This window comes from Canis aureus, chromosome 3 (genome assembly GCF_053574225.1).
Source record: "Canis aureus isolate CA01 chromosome 3, VMU_Caureus_v.1.0, whole genome shotgun sequence".
In the NCBI taxonomy this organism is placed as follows: Eukaryota; Metazoa; Chordata; class Mammalia; order Carnivora; family Canidae; genus Canis; species Canis aureus.
Genome location: NC_135613.1, coordinates 31,689,406 through 31,710,903, shown reverse-complemented (window position 1 = coordinate 31,710,903; position 21,498 = coordinate 31,689,406). Strand labels below are relative to the sequence as shown.

Below are 21,498 nucleotides of genomic sequence, written 5' to 3'. Positions count from 1 at the left end.
AAACCCCATTACTTGGGCCCTGCCCCTATGGGGTGTGCTTCTGGGACAAGCACCAGAGAGCATGCCCAGGCATGGCGGTCCTGGGGTGAAGGCCAGGAGGGGCCCAGGTCTGCCGGCCAGGCTGGGCTCCTCTGGCACTGGCCCCTGGCAGGTGGACACCACACCTGCCATCTCCTGTGGGGGAGGGGCACGTAGGACCCTGCTCTAAGGGGTGAAGAAAGCGAGGCTCATAGGGAGGCTTCAGGCTGTGCAGGGCTGGTTTCAAGCTGAGTTCTAACTGTGAGAGCCTCTGGGGCCACTCCTGGTGCCGGACGGATTGTCCTGGCGGCAGTTCAGGATGCATCTCTTGTTTGTGGTAGTTCTCAGCGTGAATAGTGTTGTTTTGCTGCAGGTTTTAAAAATCAGTATTAGTGGAGCACGGTTTCCAGTCTGAGCCATTGCTGGGACCGTCGAGAGCCAGCTGTGTTGTGACACACGGCCATTATTAACATCAAATTAAACTAATCAAATTATGTAAAACATATAAATTATTTAAAAAGCAAGGTAATGAACAGTCACACTGCTCGCCTCCCGATTAGTCACATCTTGCTGTTATCTGTGTCCTTATCTTGGTGCAGTTGAGTCTGTGCCCAGAGTACGGATGGGATATGACCGTGTTTCTTCCTGGCGGGAAATTGGCTGCCGAGGGCGTTTTTACATGGAAATTGGCCAATAGCACCCATCAGGGCTTGGTAAATCCTGGTTGGTAAATCCTGACCCGCTCCTGGGTATTATTATCTGATGTTTACTACATTAGATGTGAAAACTGATCATCTAAAATATTTCTGTCGATGCGGTCTTACTGAATAATATAACCCGCTGATCACGTGTGCATAAAATAAATATTTTTCAGTTTTTGTAGAGGTAGAGTTGGCGTGCGGGGCTGTGTTAGTTTCGGTGGCACAGACGGTGATCTGGTGGCGCGAGCATCACTCTGAGCTCACCATGATCACGTTATCCCATCGCTGACCGTGTTGCCCACACTGTCCCTCCTGTCCCTGCCACTTCTTATCTTGTGCCTAGAAGCTTGTCCGTCATCACCCCCACCCGCCTGCCCTAAGGAAACCAACCACCAGCGTGGTCTCCGCATTCAAGTGTCTATGTCTCTGTTTGTCTGCTTTGTTTTTTAGGTTCTACACATGAGTGAGATCATATAGTATTTGTCTTTCTCTGACGGACTTATTTCACTTAGAATGATACTCTCTAGTTCCATCCACATCGTTGCAAATGACAAGATCTCATTCTTTTTCGTGGCCGAGTAAAATTCCACTGTACACACCACGTCTTCATCTGTTTATCGAGGGTCACCCAAGCTGCATCTGTATCTCGGCTCCTGTAAATAGTGCGGCTATAAACATAGGGGTGTTTACATCTTTGCAAATGAGTGTTTTCTTTGGGTAAATACTCAGCAGTGGACTTACTGGCTCATATGGTATTTCTATTTATAATTTTTGAGGGACTTCCGTATTATTTTCCACAGTGGCTGTACCAGTTTACATTAATAAAAGTAACATTTTATGAAAAAAACTTTTCTGGGACGCCTGAGTGGTCAGTGGTTGAACATCTGCCTTTGGCCACCTCACACCAATTAGAAGCCCTGATTGGCAGCTTTAGATTTCTTGATTAAAAAACCTAAATAGGGCAGCCCTGGTGGCGCAGCGGTTTAGCGCCGCCTGCAGCCCAGGGCGTGATCTGGAGACACTGGATCGAGTCCCACGTCAGGCTCTCTGCATGGAGCCTGCTTCTCCCTCTGCCTATGTCTCTGCCTCTCTCTCTCTCTCTCCCTCTCTGCATCTCTATGAATAAATAAATAAAATCTTTAAAAAAAAAACCTAAATAAACGGGTTAAGGTTTAGGCAGTCATTCAGTAATAAAGAGGTTCTTACTGAAAAGATTGAGAACTATTCCATTTGGTGCTTAGTGAAAATATTTTGAATTCATGTAAGTACCAATTAATTGCCATTTCTTTATTCAAAAATTTTCTGTCAAATAGTAATTTTTCAATCTTAAAAAAAAAAAAAAAAAAGGACCTGCCCGCCTACAACTGGAACACCTTCGGCCTGCGCTATGGCAGGCGGCGGGCCACGCCTCCCCGGGGCTGCGTGGGGCTGCATGGGGCTGCGCGGGTGAACCCTAAACCCCAGGCTAGGGATCCCGGTGTGGGCAGGGGCCTGGGGCTGCGGTCCTGAAGAGAAATAAAGGCAATGCTGCCGACAAAAAAAAAAAAAAAAAAAAAAAGGATCCCGGGGTCTTGGGATCAAGTCCCACATTGGGCTCCCTGCAGGGAGCCTGCTTCTCCCTCTTTCTGTGTCTCTGCTTCTCTCTGTGTGTCTCTCATACATAAATAATAAAATAAAAAAGAAAAGTAACTTGTCTTTTTTTCCCCAAACTAATCCAGTGAGAATGGTGGTATGTTCTGCATCCTTGAGGTCTGGGACCTCGGGGCAGGAGGAAGGGGCTGGGTTCTGGGTCTGCTACTGCACCGGGACCACCACACATGTTGCCAGTGTATGGGGGGGGGGGGAACACGTGCGTGGGAAGGAGCCCTCCCCATTCTCCTCCACGCACAGAATAGCAAGCAGTCCTCACTGCTGCCACAGCCAAGCCCGGAGCGGGGAGCGGGTGAGAGCAGGGCCTGGGGCAGTGGCCACGTGTGGTTCTGCTCTGTCACCCCAGCAGTCCCTGTTTCCCTGTGAATGGATCTCTACTCAAGCATGCTTCAGGCTGGAAACTACTGGTCAGTGAGCTGGGCAGAGGTCCCAGATGTTGGCGTGTCGCAATCTCAGTCATGAACATCGCCACCCTGTCGGGAGGAAAAGCCTTCAAATATTTGGAAACCATCAGCCCGCCGAGGTGGCTGCGTGTTCTCCAAAATGCTCATTTTTACTTGAGCTTGAATTTTATCACTGGCAACAGATCCTATCACTTTGTTGTCACTTTGCTTTTTAGGTGGTGGGTTTGTGTTACTTGGTTTTGGGAAAACAGCTGCCCTGTGTTACATGCACCCATGCCGTGGAGCCCAGGCTCTTGGCCAGGCCTCCCACTCCCACCCCTGCTCTGGTGGCTGTCACCAGAGTGCCTCCCTCTCAGACACCCCGTGGGCCTGTACCCGCAGTCCCCCATTTTCTCACACACAATGCTGGGAAGAGCTGAGGTTTAATAAAATTCATCTTTTGGAAGTTCTCAGGGCAGCAGCTTTTTCTTTGTTTAGATCTGAGTAAGTGGTAATGGAGGTGACAGAAGGGGTGACCCGGTGCCCTTTGGGCGGTGGCCTTGATCCTGCTGAGCATTATCCGCCATTGTGCTAAGGTAGGCACAGGGAAGGAGAGGATTATTATGCAAATAGCAGACTGTGTGCCCGGCTCTGGGTGTTCTGGGTGTTCTGGGGACACCGGGGATCCCCACGGGCTTCCCACTTTGGGAAGCAGTGCTCTCTGGCACACCCCACGCTGGTCGCTGCTTCCTCTGCTCAGTACGGTCCTCTCCAGATGGGTCCTGTCCCAGCAATTCTCATGCTGTGGTCACTGGTGCACCCCCACTGGATGGGGCTGTGGACATCTTCCCGCCCCCTTGGGGGCCTGGGGAGTGTTCTTTATGGAGCAGAGCAGCTGGCCCCAGGCTGTACACATGTGTCCTACCTGTCCCTACACCCTGGGGTATTTCCCAACCAGGGGATGCCAGTGGAGGGAGAGACAGTCTTGCCTTTGGCGGCAGGGAGGGCAGGCAGGAGGAAGGGGTGGCCTGGGAGCAGGCTGGGGCTTGCCGTGGGCCCCTCCAGTCCTCCTGCGGGGAGCTAGGCACTCTGCTGGACACAGAAGGGGGGTGCTGCGGGCATCAGGGCCGGGGGTTGGGATACACGCTGGCCCTCCCCAAGGGCAAGGGCAGTGAGGGTGGGCAGGGCACCAGAGACTGACCAGCAAGGATGGGCCAAATGACGATCCCCTTGTCCTCTGGAGGTGGGCCTGCCAGTCTGGGTGTGAGTATCGCAGCCTTGACACCCAGTATCCAGCTGGCCGCCCTCCTGCCTACCCGGGCCTGGGCTATACGTCTTCATTAAACAGGCTGGCTCTGGGCGGGCAGGAGCAAGAGGACCTCTCTGCCCTGTCCCCACCCCGTGGCCCAACCTGGCACTGGACAGGGCCATCTTGGGCAGTGGCCAGTTTCTAGGACTTGACATTGGCATCAGGGTGAGGGTCTGAGCAGAGGCTGAACAGAGGTGCCCCCACCTCACCTGAGGCTATGCAAGGATGGGCAGGCTTAGCTAGGGACAGCCCCCGGCCCGCAGCCCCCATCCCACAGGGCTGCTGATCCTGCTGCAGGCCCCGGAGACTGTAGGGGGTCCAGCGTGGCTGGCAGGGGGTCACCACAAGAGGCCCCAGCGTGACTTGAGGGGCAGGGGTAGGTGGTGATGGGCTCAGCTCACACAGCAAGGTGCAGCCGGGCTCATGCCAACGGCTGACCTCATGGTCCTTAACGGCCGTGCCTCGGCTTGTGGTGTGGCACTGTTGCCTAATTAGGTTCTACTGTGCCAGCCCCGCTGAGCCCCACGCCCGGCCCGCTCTTATAGACGTGTCCAGGCATGGACCCCGGGCTCCCGTTGCAGCAGGAAGCCGCCGTGCCTGCTCGGGAACCCGGCAGTAGCCGGCTGGGACCGTGGTGGGAGCTTGCCCTGGCCTCGTGGGCTGTGGAGCTGAGGGTCTGCTGCAGTCTGGCTGCCTCGGGCGAACCTGGGTCTGGAGACCCCACGCCTGCTGGTGAGCCTGGAGCTGGGGCGTCCAGAGGGGAGACCAGGAGCACAGGGTGGGCCTGTGAAGGGCTGTAGTGGGCACAACCGGGCTGGGGCTGGAGGGGACCCATGAGTCCTGGGTGCCCTGGCCTTAGGGTTGCCTGGCGCTCGTCCTCTGCTCTTCTGGGGCGTGGGACCCCGGAGAGCTCCTGGCTGATTCCAGGTCTCCTGCTGGTCGTGGAGGGAGTAGGAGGGGATAGGCCAGGTGGAGGCCTGGGGGCTGATGCATGCCAGGCTGAGGGAGAGACAGACTTCTGTGAGGCAGGCAGGAGCCCCAGAGGCCTGGGCTTTGAGAGGGTCATGCACTCAGGCTGACCACACAGACCTTGGGGAGCCTGGGCCTGCCCACCTTATCGTTCTTCCTACTTGGGTAGAACATGGCTCTTGGGTCTGGAGGGCCCAGGTCTCCTGATGTCCCATATCAACAGGGGTGGGCCCGGAAGCTCTGTCTTGGGCCCTGTGGCCTCCCATCCTGGCCTCTGCGGCCTCTCCCTGCCCCCAGGGAGGAGGAAGTCTCTGGAAGGAGTCGGGGGTGCGAGGAGGAGCTGGATGGATGTGGTGGGGGCTCCAAGCAGGAGGGGAGCCTGAGCAGGGGCCCATGGGGCTGAGCCTGGGGAGAGCACAGGAGGCAGGCCAAGCCCAGGGCCCTGTCGGGGGCTTGGAGAAGGAGCAGCTCCAACCCCTGGGCAGACAGTCAGGTGGCCGAAAGGGCCTGAGCCCCAGGGCCAGGTGGGGGTGACAGTGCAGTGAGTGCCAAGAGCTGTGGGCCCGCCGGGGCAGCGTCCTCCCTGCTCCTGGGCTCCGGGGTCGTCCCACTGAGGCCCAGGCCAGGCTGGCACCTCCAGCATCTCCATAGCAGGAGCACTGGCTGATTTCTGTGAAGTGATGCCTGTCTTGCCTTTGAACTTCCTTGAGCTGTGGAAAAGCCCCAGCACAGAGCGAGGGTCACCAAGACCGGGCCTCCGGCTGCACCCGCTCATCCCCCTCCCCACCCCCCCAGGCTGCTCATCTGTGAGGGATGCTGAGCTGGGCCGCCCCCCAGCAGCCCCTGCCATCCCAGCCTGCTGTTGGCCTGCACGGCTGGCCTGGCCTCACCCTCCTGCTGCCCTGCTCTCTCTAGGTGTGTCATGAGCCCCACACCCAGCCTCTGCTCCAGAGGGGGACAGAGGGACCTGACAGCCCCCTCCTGCCTCCTGCGGGTGGCCGGCTCCAGCTGGTGACCCAGGCCGGCGCCATCTCTCACCGCCGGGAGCCTCCACCCCTCCGAGATGGCTCCCCCGCCAGAGGACCCAGGGCCCAGTCTGGAGAGTGGACGGCATTTCCTGAACATCAATGTTCTGCCTGTGGGTGAGTGAAGCCTCTGGTCAGATGCTGTTGTGGTGCTGAGTCCGGCTTTCCCAGCTTGGTCCCCCAGAGCAGGTGGGCTGCCGTGGGCAGGGAACCCCACATGCGATGCCAGGAGTGGCCGGTGTGCACCTGCCCCAGTGCACAGGGTGACACGTCTTTGCTGGGGGCTGAGGTGGCCCCACCCAAGGTCCCTGGCTTTCCTCAGGCTTAACAGGAACTATGACAGCTCAAGTTGTCCAAGGGGGGCTCTCAGGGGCTTTGGGCAGAGGCAAGACACAGGCTTCTCCCAGGGCTGGGGCTAGGGGTGGGAGAGCAAGGTCATACCCCGCCCCTGCTGCCCTGGGCCTGTTCCCCTCTCCAGGGCTAGAGCAAGGAGTGGCAGACGAACAGACTTTCCTATTAGGAAGACAGCTTTGGGGCTGCCAGCTGGCCCCCCAGCCCTGTCAATCTCAGTCAGGCCCTGGGGACCTGGGCCAGCTCGGGGTCCTCAGCACAGCTGGGCTGTGCATCCCAGGGAGGCTCTTGGCATTTCTGGGCCTGTTGGCAGAGATGTCTGTAGTCTCTGGAATAGAGCACACCGTCTCCTCTCTCAAGTTCGGAAGAGATGGGATTATAACGTGCACATTGGGTGCGTGGCTAGATGAGGTCCTGCCACGTGAATTTGCCCTGGAACCACCACCTTCTCTTTGTGGCATATTACTTTCTAACATTTGGAATCACACAGGTGTTTAGGTATACAGGTGAGCCTGGCCAGGTGTGAGAACCCCTACCCAAGAGGTGGGGGCCCTGGCGGTGCCCATCCCTCCCCGTCGACACAGCTCGTGTCTCTCCTGCTGTATAATTTGCTCCGTGCCACGCCATGATCTGCCCACGTGGAAGAATTACGTACCACTAGGGTGTGAGCCTGCAGGCGGGGCCCAGGCTCCGGAGAAGTGAGAGGCTTCCCCCTCCACCCCAGGATGGTTGGTGCCTTGTCCTGAGTGCCCAGCATGTGGGCATGTGGACGGTGTGTGGAGCCGTCCACAGCCCAGGGGCCTCAGGTCGGGGCTGAGTTGCCCTGTGCGGGCTGGGTCCTGCCAGCCCCAGACCTGGGGGCTGCTGCCCTGGGGTGGGTTGGGAGCCCGGGAGGCGGCTAGCGCCCACTCTGTGCAGAGAGCCCTGGGGTGCTGCTGGTCCTCTCCACTTCTGCCTCTGAGCAGCAGCAGGTCAGCTCTGCCCACCCCGTGTGTGGGCCCTGGCTCTTCCTCAGCAGACACAGCAACTGGTGGGACCCTGACTCAGGTCTCCTGGAGGTGGGGGAAGCCATAGCCAGCGGGGGGGTGAGGGGGTGTCACAGGGTGAGGCCCAGCCAGCAGGGCTTTGCAAGCATAAGACAGGCCTGCATCTCAGTGAGATGGTGTGTGCGTGTGCGTATGTGAGTGTGTGAGCACATGAGGACCCACTCTTTCCGAGGCTCTCTGCTGCTTGCTTGGGGGTTCCCCCAGGGTAGCAGCAGTGGACATGAGTGAGGGCATGTGTGCATGGCGGGAACTGGCATGCACACCATAAGGGTCTGTGCACATGTGGGTGCGTGCGTGTAGAGTGGGCTGTGTGCACGTGCTCTGTACCCCGAAGGGCCGGACCCAGCTTGTTCTCCTACATTCCCCAGACAAGCCCCAACAGGTCTCTGCCACCGAGGGGACACGTCTGCTCAGAGGCCCACAGCCCCCTGCCCAGGTTCTGGGGCTCCTGCTCAGCTCAGTCTGGGATGGACATTGGGGGGTAGGGGGTGGGGAGTGAGGGGTAGAGGGGGGAGTGGAGGCTGCAGAGCCCAGGCAGGCCCTGAGGGGAAGCAGTGGGGCCAGGAGCTAGGGGGGAGGAATGGGCTCTACCTTCTGACTGCTGTCACCTCCCTGTGCTCTCTGTCCCCTCCCCAAACTCCCTGTTCCCTCCCCATGCTCCCCATCCCCTCCTTGTGCTCCCCATCCCTTCCCTGTCCCCTCCCAGTGCTCCCCCATCCCCTCCTTGTGCTCCTTGTGCCTCTCCATGCATGGCTTGCTGATTGATGTGAGACTGGCCCTGTGCTTGGTTCTGGCCCAGGACTGGGGTAGGAGTGCTTGGGTCTGGCCCTAGACGTCCTTCCAGAAGGCTCCCTGAGGCAGTACCACTGAGCAAAGGGAGGCTTTGCAGCCAACAGGGCAGGAGAAGTCCTGGGGCCTAGAGACCATCTCCAAGCCTGTGGAGCAGGTCAGCAGGTCCTGGAGACTGGGGACTGTCCGTGGCTGCATGTTCTGTCCCCTGGCAGTCAGGAGGCTCCTCTGGCTTTGGTCTGAAGTGTGTCCAGGTCCCTATGAGCCATAGCACCTGCCTCACTGATGCCCCTTCTGTCCCAGAGTGGGAGCAGGTGGCTGTGTGTCTGGGGTCTGCTCTGGGGCCCTAGCTTCTTGGGCTTCAGGACCTGGGGCAGTGGCTTGCATGGAGCCACTAGCTGGCACCTGCTCTGCTGGCCCCACCGGGACTCAAGGTCACAGGGTCCACGATGGGGTGTAGGCCCCAGGTTCCAGGGGGAGAGAGTCTGGCTTCCTACTGGAGCTGGGTGGGGGGACGCTAGGGGGCCCGGGACCAGGGCTGGGACAGTGGGAAGGTGTCAGGTAGGAAGGCAGCTCCCACAGCAGACTGCTTACCCCAGTCCTCCTGCACCTGTGGCCCCCGGTGTCACTTAAAGCTACATAGTAAAGGTTTGCGACAATGTTAGTGAGCTTCTCCCTGATGTTCTGAGGATGAGGGTGATGAGAGCTGGGGACAGGCTCTGAGAGACCTGCGGCCAGAGGACCCTCCCAGGGGGTGCTGAACACCTGAGCTACCCAGTTGGGGCTCCTCCCTAGTCCTTACAGCACTTGCACCAGGCTCTGCGAGTGACCCCCTCTTGATGCCCCTGGGGTCCAGGATGCCAGGCAGCAAGGGGCAGGCGAGGCAGGCAGGATCAGGCTGGACACAAAGGACATGCCCTGCAGGGGTGAGTGAGTGTGGTTCCCCTCTAACTACCTGGTCAACAGACTGGCACTCCCTCCAGGGCTTTGGAGGCTGGGGCCTTGGGGCTTCGGGTGCATCCACGGCCCCCAGGGGGCGTGCGTGCACAGGACAACTGCAAAGGCACCCCTGAAGGAGCTGGGGCTGTGGGGGCAGTGGTTCCTCGGGGGACACCTGCCTTCTTGGGAGCTGCCGTGGATGCTTCCCTGGGTTGCTGAGCTGCCTGGCTGACCTGAGAGCTGCAGCTCCTATAGCTAGGTGAGGAGGGGGCTGCAGTGGGAGACCTCAGGAGGATCTGACCCAGTGGCTCTGCAGTCGGCCCGTGTGTGTCCACGTCTTCGAGGATGGGCCGTCTGGAGCACCCAGAGCTTTGCTGGCAGAACAGGGCTCAGGCGGCCCACGAGCTCACAGGTGGGGAGGCTCTTTTGAGCTGTCCCCCTCCACAGCCCCACCTGGGATGCTGAGCCATTGAGCTGAGGAGGATGGGGTCCTCCTTCCATGGTGCCCTGTCTAGCCTGAGGCCCAGGCCTGGGCCAGCACCGTGCTGGGGTGCTGATGCAGCACAGTGATGCTCAGAGCTGTTCAGTCACTAGCTCAAGCTCATGCAGCATGATTTCCAGAGAGGGTCTGGCCTGGGGAGGATTGGCTAGAACGTCAGGATGCTGCTGGGTGTTCGAGATCATAGTGTTGGAGCCGACTGGCCAAGGGACCAGAGACAGCCAGGACTCTTAGGCTGGATGACGTGTGTGTACCTGGAGCTGCTGGTCTTGTGGAGCGGGGGCAGCAGTCCCCCCAGCACCCCTCTGGGCGTCCCCAGGGCTTGGCTGGGGCTGCGGAGACATAGCTGGGCTTGGCGCTGAGCTGCGGGTGCCCAGGACAGAGAGGTTGAGCGCGTGTCCAGGCCTGCGTGCCTCCTGTGTGCCTCCTGAGCCAGGGCTGGAGAGGTGGTGCTGGAAGCAGCCTCAGGGCCCGTGCAGCTGCGGGGGATGCAAGTGTGAGTCTCTGAGGGGGCAGCGGGATGTGTAGATCTTCAAAGTGTGTTCAGATCCATGGGCCCCCCCAGGGACCTCCCACCCACTCTAGGTCGGTAGTCTTGCTCTGATTTCTTTTCCTGACTATGAAAGCAAGAAGCAAAATTTGCTCAGAGAAGGTGCTTTGGAAAATATGGGAAAATGTGGAGAAGAAGCAAGATGGGTCACTACTGCTGGCACCTTCCTGGGAGGTTCTGTGCTCGGGCCCTACACCCTCCTGCGAGGAGCCCTGCCCTGGGGCTGGGACATAGCCTACGTCCCTTCAAACCCATCGATTTTCTTCTGGGGCCTGATTTTCAGTGGCTGCCTCACAGTCAGGCAGATGTGGCACAATAGCCACCACCAAGTGTCTAGGAGCCTGTGAGCGCCGCAGTCACAGATAACGTGGCTGGTCCGTGCTGCTTCCTTGCAGGTGTGTCTTTCCCGCTGCATGCAGTGGTATCTGATGTGTGTGCTGACTCTGAAGCTCAGGCCTCTGGCTAAGCTGCCAGTGGACAGGGCGGGAGGCCTGAGCAGAAGCCGTGGCCTCACGGCTGCCTTTCCAGGGTCAACCCTGCCTAGAGTCAGAGGCCTCCCCGTCCCCCACCCCGAGACAGCAAGTGCACTCACCTTCCTGGCAATCCGAGGCTGCTCCAGGCTCCCTCACTCCCCGGGCAGGGACACATTCCTTTCAGGCAGCTGGGAGTCCAGAGAGCAGCCAGGTTTTGGAAGGTAAAGTCACGCCCTGTGCCTGTGTGTACGAGATGGTGTGACCGATGCAAGTACTCGGAACACGTCTGCTTCCCTCTGGGGTCCCCGCACTTGCTACCTATCAGTTCTTCATTTAGACACAGTTCTCTCAGGTGGCCAGTTCAAATCTCCAGTCGGGGGAGAGCGTGGGCAGGGTCTCTGCTCCTCAGCTTCTGGGTTTCCTGGAACCCTGCTGGCTGCGTCCCCTCTGGGACCCAGCAGGCCTCTCCCAGACGCCATGTGCACTGATACTTCTTGTCATCGTGAGGACTGGCCAGATTGGGCGAATGCAGCTATGAGTTGCTATGTCCCTGGGAGTCCACTCTGGACTGGCAGGGAGACCTGTGCCCCCTGGTTGGGGTCCCCTGGGAGCAGAGTCTTCCCACAGCCCAAAGCTGGCTGCAGAGAGGAGATTCCTTCTGATGCACGTGGGGCTGGCGGCTCCCAGCTACCCATGGATCTCGAGCCTGCCACCTGCCACAGTGGGGGTCCCCAGGATGGAGACCTGGCTTTGCCAGCAGATGGGGAGCCAGGCAGACTGGGATGCTCCTGCCTAGTCTGCAGGGAGGCAAGTGGCCCTGGGCTAGGCCAGGAAGGGTGGCTCCACATCAGGGAGCAGGGAGGGGTCATGGCTTGCTGCTGGGGGTGGTCTGCAACCTGGCTAGAGGCCATTGGACAGGATAGGCTGGAGGTTGCTATGGCTGGCGGTCAGGGAGTTGCTTCCTACAGGGAGGAAATGTGGTTTTGGGGCATTTCGTCAGTGGGGCCAGGGAAACCCACAGCCTGATACTCTGAGTCTGGGAGTCTTGTGGGGTGGGGGCTGGCTCTGACCACCCTGGCACGCAGGAGGGAGCCAGTCCTGCCAGCATCAGGCTGAACATGTGTCTGGGTTCACTGAGACTAGGCAGGTGTTTGTAAGGTGGGGATGCTCTCTACAGGGGCTGGGGAACAGGCCCCAGTTTGTGAAGGGGGGGTCCTCTGATGAGGCTCCTACTTTAGGGGGCAGGATCTCCCTGTGTGTGTGCAGAGCCTGGGGAGGGAGGTGCTGGGAGCAGGTCCTCACAATGGGGCTTGAGCCCACAGTGGCTCTTCCCCAAGCCTGGGGGCTCCTGCTCTGCACAGCACAGGGCTGAGTTACAGAGCTGGGCTCAGAGCGGGGGGTGAGGGCCCCTCCTCCCTCCATCCCCCGGGGGGCTGGGCAAGCATCCCAGCCCTGTCCCTGTTGCCAGCTGCCCGCTGAGGAAAGGCGTAGGGCATGAGCGGTGTGTCCCTGGAGGACCTGCTGGGGAGCCCAGAGCCCTGAGGGCAGGGCGGCCCCCTTGGGCTGGCATACAGCCGGCACTCAACATGTGCTGGCTCAGGCCCTCTGCCCAGAGCAGTCAGGGAGGGAAGAGCGAGCCCAGACCTGGCCCGTGGGACAGAAGGGTCTTCTGGGGCTTTCTTTCCAGCCAGCACCAGCGTAGACAAGCATTGGCCAGGCAGCCCTGCTCCCAGCCATGCTAGCAGGTCCTCTCCCACGGGGGCCACCCCATTCACGGTGCCCAGCTCACTGCTCCCCTGGCTCACCTAGGCCTGCCTGGCCTGAACCTCTCAAACCAATTGGCTTGGATGGCTCTGCCCCAGACCTCCCCACAGCCTCTAGTCTGAGCAAATAGCACTCCATGTCCTGTAGCCCCGATCCTACTCCTCAGTGTTGTCTTGGGTCCCCTCACATTCCTCTACCTCTATGGCCACGCCCTGTCTGAAACACCTGTGTGTCTGGTGCCCAGGCTTAGCAGGGGCCCACAGCCAGACGGCCTGCTTCCTGCAGTACCCCATCCCCCCTTTCTGCCCTCCTCCCCCCACCTCAAACCACATATCCCAATGATACTCTAGACCTGACCTATGAACAACTCCTTGCTTTTATCTCTAAGACCCTTAGTGATCTGGCCCTGGTCCTTGCCTCCCTCCCCTGCCTCTCCCTCAGCCCCTCTGCCTCTGCTTTCCCCACCCCATGGGGTAAAGCTCAGCACCCCCATCTGGGGCCCCCTCCTGCTGTGCCTCTCTAAGAACCCACCTGGTGTCAGCAGTTACACTTTTTGTAAATTGCGTGGGGAGTTGTTTGGGTGCATGTGTCATGCCAGTCAGTTGGCAGAGGCCTCTTCCAGGGCGGGGGGGTCTTGGGATGAAGTCACACTGAATTCCTAGCCACCCACCTGGGTGCCCTGGGGACATGCAGGGTTGTAGGAATGTGTGAGCAAGTGAGCGAGCCAGTGGGAGTGAGCCAGTAAGCACAGAACAGTCAGCCTAGCCGCCAGGGCCACAGTCTCAGGGCTGAGCAGGGGGCCAGGGCCCAGTGTCCCCTGCTCCACAGACACTGGGGTGGCTGAGACCCATCCATGGGAGGGCCTTCCTTGCACCCTGGCGCTCCTCTCCCACTTGCCTCCTCCCCCCTCCCCAAGACATACTTCCCACTGCTCCCCTTCCCCAGAGCTCCCCCCGCCAGCCCCCTACCACCTCCAGGCGAAGGCAGAAGTAGGGCTGGGGCAATGGGTACAGGGTTGGGGTGCCCACGGGGAGGACTGGGAGGAGCTGTGCTTCTCCAGACTGTCTCCACATGGATACAGGGGTTTGCCCTGGGGTCATTTCCAACCCTCACCTTCCTGACACAGCTGCCCTGCTCAGGGGTCTGGGCTGGCCTAGGGGGGCCGAGACTCTGGCCTTATAAGACTCAGCCATGACCCAGCCCTGACCTGCCAGAGTGACATGGAAACACCCCCAACCACATCTAATGACAGAGGCCCTTTGGGGGCAGGAGACTTGGTATCCAGGAGCCTGGGGCAGGTGCCTCCTCTGTGGCATTGGGGGTCCGTGATCCTGAGGGCTAGCAGTGCCTGTCGAGACCCTTGGCTCATCAGAGATAGCCCTCCCTGTGTGTCCTCACCCCTCCTCTGGTGGCACCACTTTGGTGCTGCAAGATGCTTATGCCAGGGGCCAGGCTGCCCGTGGCTTCTCCTGTACACGTGGAGACACTGGCAACACCTGGGCCAACGCTGCCCAGGCCTGACTGGGGTCTGTCCCCGGGCTCCAGACTCTGTGTGGGAAGCAGGAGCTCTGATCCCTCTACACTGTCTTCAGTTCTGATTGAGAACGGGACGTCTTAAGACCAGATGCTGGTGAAAAATGAAACACACACTTTCTAAATTTAGCCAGTTGAGAATTGCACATTTACCCAATTAGGCTTATTGATTCGGCGTGTGTACTTGCTCCCCCTCCCCCCTCCCCACTCCCCGCACTTGCTGTGCCCCTGGCTGCCTCCCCAAGTGCCTCTCTGGGCCTGTGTGTCCTCACTGGGCCCTCGCTCCGCACCTGTTACTCTGGAGCGGGCGGCGCTGTCCCTTGGGACAGTCTCAGTGTCCAGGGGGCAGCTGGTCAGTCCGGCTGGACCCCTTTCTGCCAAGGACAAGTGGACACATGCCTGAGGCTGACCTGAAGCTGGGTCCAGGCTACGCATGTGGGAGAACAGTGGGCACATGGTGCCCTGCCCTCAGGGACCTCATGATTTTCCTGGGCAGCAAGATCCACAACAAGGGCAAGGCCCTTGTGACATTGCATGTGAAGTTCTCTGGCTCAGACTGTGGATGCTGCAGTCTCAGAGAGGGTGACGTGAGGGACAAGGTGAGCAGGGAAGGCTTCCTGGAGGAGGTGCCTTGCTCCAGGCCCTGGAAACCAAGGCAGGGGTTCCCCTGGGTGTCAGGCTCAAGGGTCTGATCTTGCGGGACAGGAGATTGGGTTCTTGAGGGTTTGAAGCCAGAAACAGCCTGGTGGGGTGGGCCTGGGGGAGGCTGGAGGCCAGAGTGGGTCTGGGAGATGTGGAAAAGGAAGAGCGGCCAGGGCAGTCCTCAGTGGGGGTGACAGAGGGCTCTGGGAGTGGGCAATGGGTAGACAGAGGACCTAGCGGTCACGGTGGGCAGATGCACACACCAGACACCCTCTCCCAGAGGCCCTGGACCCCGCCTGCCTGGACACCCTCCCTTCCTCACCATGTTTGCAGTCTGTGGCTCAGAAGGCAGGTTTCTTTCCTGGTTTCCGATCTGCACCCCAGTTTTGTTCTGAGCAGGAGGAGTCCAGGTTTCTCTGTTCTCATCATCTGTCTGTCCCTGGGTTCTCTGGGCACATGCACCCTCCTCCTGGGGCCACACCCCCATGGCCTGCTGGGGTGCTGCTGAGTTCAGGCAGCCCCACCCCCAGGACTGGTGTCTCTGTGCCCCTGGACAGCCACCTCCTTCCCCAGCTGAGCCCCACGCCGCCAGGGAAAAGGGGTGCAGGTGGGCATGGTTGGAGGTGTTAACTACTCTGGCCTGCCCCCAGCCCTGGGGACTCTCAGCCAGGTGGGGGATGGCAGGGGCGCCTGGGGCTGCCATTCTGAGGGAAGCCTTGGAGGGCCTGGGGATGAGCCCAGCGCAGAAAGAAGCCCCCAGGCCCCTGCTGGGATATCTCTCAAGCTGAGGAGTGAGGGTACCCACGGGTATGATCCCCAAACGCCATGAGGCCCCAAGAAAGAGACCCTTCCTGGTCTGGGGTGGTTCCTGCAGGTTCCCGAGCATGTCCTAGAGGCTCTGTCACTTGTCCATCTGATGTGTGCTTTTGCCCTCTCACGCCTCTCAAGGTCCTGGGCAGGCACGGGTGGGGAGGGGACAAAGGAGCAGTGGCCGTGCCTTATCCTGGGCACTGGGCCCCTGGCGGGGGGCTGTGCTGGGGGCAGGGTGTGCAGAGAACCTGAGGAACCAGGAGGTCTTCCACCTGGAGAAACAGGCCCAGAGAAGGAGGGGTTGGGCTGAAGCTAGTCCTGGTCTGGGGGGAGCTGGCATAGGAGCCTGCGTCCCATCTACTGTTACGGCTGCACCAGGGCCAGCTGCTGGGAGTCTTGGCCTTTCTGGAAGCTGTTGCCCAGCCGGACATGTTCTGTGGATCTGTCTTGCACCCCTGTCCTCCACCACTGTCCGCTGCAGAAGAGGGTGGGAGGTGGGGCAGAGAGGGTGCTCCCAAGAAGCCTGGTCTGGTGGGGGCGTCCTGGGAGGGAGGGTCCCCAAGGGCTCAGGGCTTGTCTCTGTGGCTGCTTTGGGGGCCCTCCAGCAGTGTGAGGGGAGCAGAAGCTGAGGCTGTGGCCTCCTTGTAGGAGGCCAGTTTGGGGAGGGGAGGCAGCGGCCCTTGGTCCTCTCTCCAGCAGGGAGGTCCCAGTTCCAGGAGAGCCCTGGTCAGCGCCCCTCCCCCACCCTGCGGAACTCTGGGGGGTCTGGTGCCTGGTGGGGGAGGCATCCCTCACCCCACCAGATCTGGACACTTGTGCGGCTTTCTGCACTCGCCACCTTCCCTCTTGGGGGAGGGGTGAAGCCGGGCAAACACCCCCTTCTTGCTGCACCAAAGCGCCCAGCCCTTGGGTGGGGAAGCTGTCCCCGGCGCCCCCCACCCCCGCAGTCCCACCGCCCGGGCCTCAGAGGGGCGTGGAGGGGGAGGCAGGGGAGCGACGGCCGAGCGCACCTCCGCATCTCCGCGGGGAGAGCTGGGGACCCACTGTGCGCGGGCTGGACCCCGCTCCCCGCGCCCCGCCCCGCCCTGCACCCAGCGCCCCTCATCCTGCGGCCGCCGCGCAGCCCGCGCCCCCGGCCCCCTCCGCGCTCGGGGCGGGCAGGGGGTGTGGTGCGGGCGGCACGAGTGACAGCGCTCTCCGCGCGCGGCGCCTCCACGGGGCGCAGTGTCAGCGCGCACAGCCCGCTGCGGGCCGCCCAGCTGCGGGGCGATGCTGCCCCGGCCCCGGCCCCGGCTCCAGCCCCCCGCCCGCCGCTGACCGCGCCGCCCCCGCCGCCGCCCCCGCCGCCGCCGCCGAGACAATGGACGCGGGAGCCGCCCCGCGGAAGCACAGTAGGTGCCGCGCCGCTGCCGGTGCTGCGCCCGGGGCTGGGGCTCGGTGGACGCGCGGGGGCGCCGCTGCTCGGGGCGGGGCGGGCCGGCGCGGAGAGGCTGCTTCCGCCCCGCGGCGGGGCGCTCGGCCTCCGAGGTCCAGTGCGGGACCGGGACCGGGGCCGAGGGAGGGGATCGTGCGGGGGCGGCGGGGGGTGTGGGTGCGGGATCGCTGCCGGCAGGTGAGGGCTCCCGGGCGCTCTCGGGGCCGCAGGTTCGCGCGGGGACATCTGGGGCTCCCCCTGCGAACTTTCCTCCCCTGGTTGAGGATGGAACCCCCGCGACCCTATGCTGAGCCCAGATAGGGTACCCTGTCCCCTCCCTGGATGTGCATGGTGCAGCCGGAGCCCGGCCCTCCTTTGGGTCTGTGGCGAGGAGCTGGGTGGGAATGCAGCAACCCTTGGACTGAACCCAGCTGCTTGGCTGCAGGTGCTGCTCTGGCCCAGACGGCACTGGCAGGAGACCCAGCCAGGCTCTGGGGTGGCCCTACCCAGGCTGTCCGGAGGGTGCTGGTGCTGGGTACCAGTGCTTTCTGGAGTTGAGGGCCTGCTGGGAGAGCTCTGGGGCAGCCCTTAGGGGAGGTGGACACTTCTGGAGCCGCCGGAGGGAAGATGCTAGGGGCACAGGAGGCCTCCCTGCCCCTCCTCTATGCCTATCCTGTCCAGTGGCCCTTGAGGCAGAGAGAATGACCACTGACTTCCTAATCAGTGTGGCCTAACTCCCGTGGCTTTCCCCACCCCTCATCCATGGAACTGCACTGTCTGTCCTTTCTGTGCTCTCCGCCCTGATCTCCAGAAGGTGATGCTCAGCTCTCCGGGCACCTGGGCCATGGCGTTGAAATATTTCTGTCCTGAGGAGCCCATTTGGGTCCTGCTGGGGTCCTTTGAGCCCAAAGATTCAATCAGAGGGCTGTAGCCATGGAGGGGAGTGCAGGCACCTGGCCTGGGAGGCAGGTCAGAAGCAGGGATGGGAGCCGGCCCATGTGCCCCAGGACCCGACGGCAGCTCCTGCCTGGGGGAGCAGAAGAGATGGGTTTGGCAGCCCCCAGCCTTCCCCTTCAGTTCCATTCCCTCTGAACTTCACCCATGACCATGTCGTCTGCATGGCCCCGAGGAGAAGGTCCGGGGGTTCCGGAAAGGAGGGAAGTATGTGGCAGGTGGGGTGTGTACTGCTGTGTGACTGAAGGGTCCTCCAGCCCCCTCCCCCAAGGCTGAACATCTTGGTGGCCCAGTCCTGGTCGGTGTCTGGCCACAGGCTGTGACTCTGCTCCCACCCTTGGGGGGCATGAGAGCTGACACTTCTTGGGGGGAGTGGGACTCAGTGTGAGCATGTGCTGGGCAGTGCCGTCTGTGCCTGGGGCTTCCCAGAGAGGGGTCTGGTGGCCCTTACAGCTTGGACCCTGGCCCACCCCAGCTTTGAAGTGAGCATGGAAGTGGGGTCTGCTAGGGTCCTGCATATCATCCAGCCACCAGCAGAACAGAGGGGGCTGCAGTTGGGGAACGGTTGGGAGCCCATGGACGATGAGGGTGATCAGCCAGGGACTTCCTCGGCTGGTCCTGTGGAATTCTAGGGGTACCTGAGGGGCCCGTGACGCCCTGTAGACCCTCCTGGTGGGGGCAGGTCGCCTGGTCCTGCCTAGGCCCTCACTCCCTGAAGCTGAGAGTTCAGGTTACATAATCCCCCCCACTCCCCGCCCCATGGATTGTTGTAAGTGGCAGGAGCCAGGTCTGACAACAGGAGTTGTAATTGGATTTTAATTTTTAATGTCTGCAGAAGATGAAGAGCTATGGGCCCATTTGTACGTATTCTGTTACACTGCACCTAATAGGGCTACTTCATTAGTGGGTGACTGTCATGCCAGCCGCCTGCTCCCCGGAAGGCAGGGAGTCTGGCCCATAGACCCACAGGCTGCCTGCCACCTGCTCCGGTGTGGGGCAGGGCCAGGGTTGGGCTCCAGTGGGCGCTCCTTCACTGCTAGGCCACCTTCCCCTCCCTCTTCTGCATTCGTGCCCATTGAATCCCCCAGGCCCAGTGTGCTGGGGAGGGGCAGCCCTTGGAAGTTTGGGATCACACCCCTGGGAAATCCAGCTTCCATTGCAGGCCCCGTCAGGCCTTTTGACCCCAAGGACCACTGGGTGCAGATGGCCCTGGACTTGGGGCTCTGCCTGCCTCTTCCAACTGCCAGGCCAACCCCTGGAAGCCAGGACTCTATGTGTGACCTGGTTTCCCAGGTGCCAGGGGTGGGTGCAAACCAGGGTGCCCCTCGGGCCTCCAGATGGCCTTGGGCCCTGGGCAGAAGCAGGACCCCTGTGTCATTGGCCCCACCCCCATCCCCAGCTTGAGGGGTCCCTGGAGGCAGGATGGCTAGTCCCCCCTGCACTGCCCGCCCTCTAGATTATTCTTAGGTCTGTTGTATAACAAGCACGGCACAGGGAGCAAGGGCTCCTGGGAGCTGTCTCCAGCGGCAGCAGTCAGCCAGCCAGGAATGGAGCTTTGTCCCTTCTACCTGCCCGGTGCAGGGGACAGAGGAGGCTGCTTGGTCACCTAGCCCATCAGAGAGCTGGCCAGCCTGGGCTGTGGAGAGGGGACCTGGGGCTAACAGGGGCTCCAGGGCTCCCAGGGCTGAGTCAGGCACGGAGGCCTCAGCCTGTGGGTGCCTGTGTGTCCCCCCCAGCCCAGGGGTCTAGGGAGAGTGCCCACCCCAGTCCCGCCTAGCTCCTCTTCTTTCCACCCCCTCTGTGCTCCCAGCAGCCTCCAGGGCACTGATTCTGGGGTCTCCACCCCCACAGAGCAGAGCAGGCTCCTCACCTGTCCTCAGCTCCTGATGTGCATCAGACCCCGGTGGGCGGGAGGCGCCAGGAAGGTGGGGCTGGCACAGGCAAGCAGGCTGTGCCTGGAGAGCTGCGTCTGAGTGGGAAGGCCCCGGGGGACTCCACTCGCCTGTGTCCTGTGGGGCCAGCACCCCCTTCATCACCTCCCCCAACCCCGCACCCATGTGTGTACCCTGGCACTGACACACACATGTGTATACACACAATCACAAGACAGGAGGCCTCGGGCTGCCCCAGGGAAGGAGTGAGCTGGCTGGCGTATTGGGCCCCCCACTTCTCATCCTAAGACTTTGCCATACTCAGAGGGGTGCCCCTCCCACCAGCCAATGGGCCTTGGCAGCTGGGCCAGTGTGAGGAGCATTATGGGGACACCAGGAACAGCATGGGCCTGAGCTGCCGATCCTGGGAGGCAGAAGGGCAGGGAGGTGTGGGGGGCGGGGGGCAGTCTCTGAAATGTCACAGGAAGAGCCCGGGGAGCCTCTGACCCCTGCTAGGCACCTGCTCCCCCCAGTGCCACTTCTCCTGGTCCCCTTACGGGCTGTGTCACCTAACCAGAGGTCCCTTAGTCCTCCAGAGAGCTTGGGCTTCTCATTGAATCATTCATGCAAAGCATGTAGCCCCCTGCCAGTGTTGGAGGCCTTGGGGCCCCAAGGCCACTGTGGACCTTGTCTGGGTGGCCCCCAGACAGGTGGATCTGGCCGAGGCACCCACCTTATCAGGAAGGCTGCATTCTCCCTGAACCCCAAGTGAGCTGCTCCTCCAGACCAGTGTGGAAGGGCCGCCTAGTGCCCTGTGCTGCCACAGCTGAAGAGCACAAACCTCTATCGCTGGAGCCTCAGGGCCAGGTGTTCAGGGCTGTGCTCTCTCCAGAGGCTCTAAGCAAGGGTCGCTCCTACCTGTTCCAGCCCCCGGCGGCCTCCCTCCAATCTCTGCCTCTGTCTGCATGTGGTCCTGTCCCTCTGTGTGTTCTTCCCCTTCTCACAAAGACAATTATCATTGGATGGAGGACCTACCTGGGGCGATCTGGGACGAGCTCATCTCAAGGTACTTAGCTGGATCACACCTGCAGAGATCATCTTCTGCATAAGTTGTGGGATGTGGATATGTGTCTTGGAGGCCACCACGCAGCCCTCTGTAACAGCTGTGCTGTGCACCCACCATAGCCCTGCCCACGCCTGCGAGCCAGAGGCGGGGGCCACATCTCACACCCCTGAGCCCCACAGGCTGAAGTCCAGCTGAGTGAGCAGAGATGCTGCCTGCTGGGTCCCCACCGCCCCAGGCTCTCCTGGGCAGGGCATGCGCTCCAGAGGCTCCTGGGGACGGTAGGGAGGGGGCCCCGAGGTCCCAGCCTCTGGGGATGTGGAGGCCCTCCTTCAGTGAATGGCTGCTCCTGGATCCTGCCGGCCACTGATCATGGCCACCCGAGGGGTGGGGTCTCCCAAGTGCCCCTTTCGTCAAAGCTGGCTATTTTGCTGGTGAGGCGAGGGCCCTTGGGCAGTGGCCTGCTGCCTGGGGTCTCGAGTGCATCTCTGTACCGGGGTGGACCTGACAGCCCCCAGGGGCACCAGAGAGCTGCTCTGCTGAGGCACCCCTGGGCCTGAGCAGCCCCCGAGCTGTGTGGGCTTTAGGTGTTACCCGTGAGCATGAAAACACAGCCTCAAGGCAGGCGGGGGCATTTCCATAGAAATGAGCCTTTTAAACGGGCTGGGCTCCCGAGGATGCTCCAGCCTGAGAGCCACTCTAGAGGAATCTCAGGTGCTAGGGTGGGTGGCAAGGAGATCAGGGC

At 61.2% G+C, this 21,498-nt stretch overlaps 1 protein-coding gene across 2 annotated transcripts in view; it reads left to right on the top strand.

Moving 5' to 3' along the window:
* The first annotated feature begins 4,637 nt into the window (after window positions 1-4,637).
* The window catches only part of PLCH2 (phospholipase C eta 2), a 65,058-nt gene continuing 48,197 nt past the window's right edge, over window positions 4,638-21,498 (top strand). For both annotated transcript variants that reach the window (XM_077891539.1, XM_077891538.1), the window contains exons 1-2: window positions 4,638-4,793; window positions 5,946-6,172. In XM_077891539.1, coding sequence (XP_077747665.1) covers window positions 6,094-6,172 — 79 coding nt within the window. In that variant the 5' untranslated portion in view covers window positions 4,638-4,793; window positions 5,946-6,093. The remainder of the gene's footprint in view (window positions 4,794-5,945; window positions 6,173-21,498) is intronic.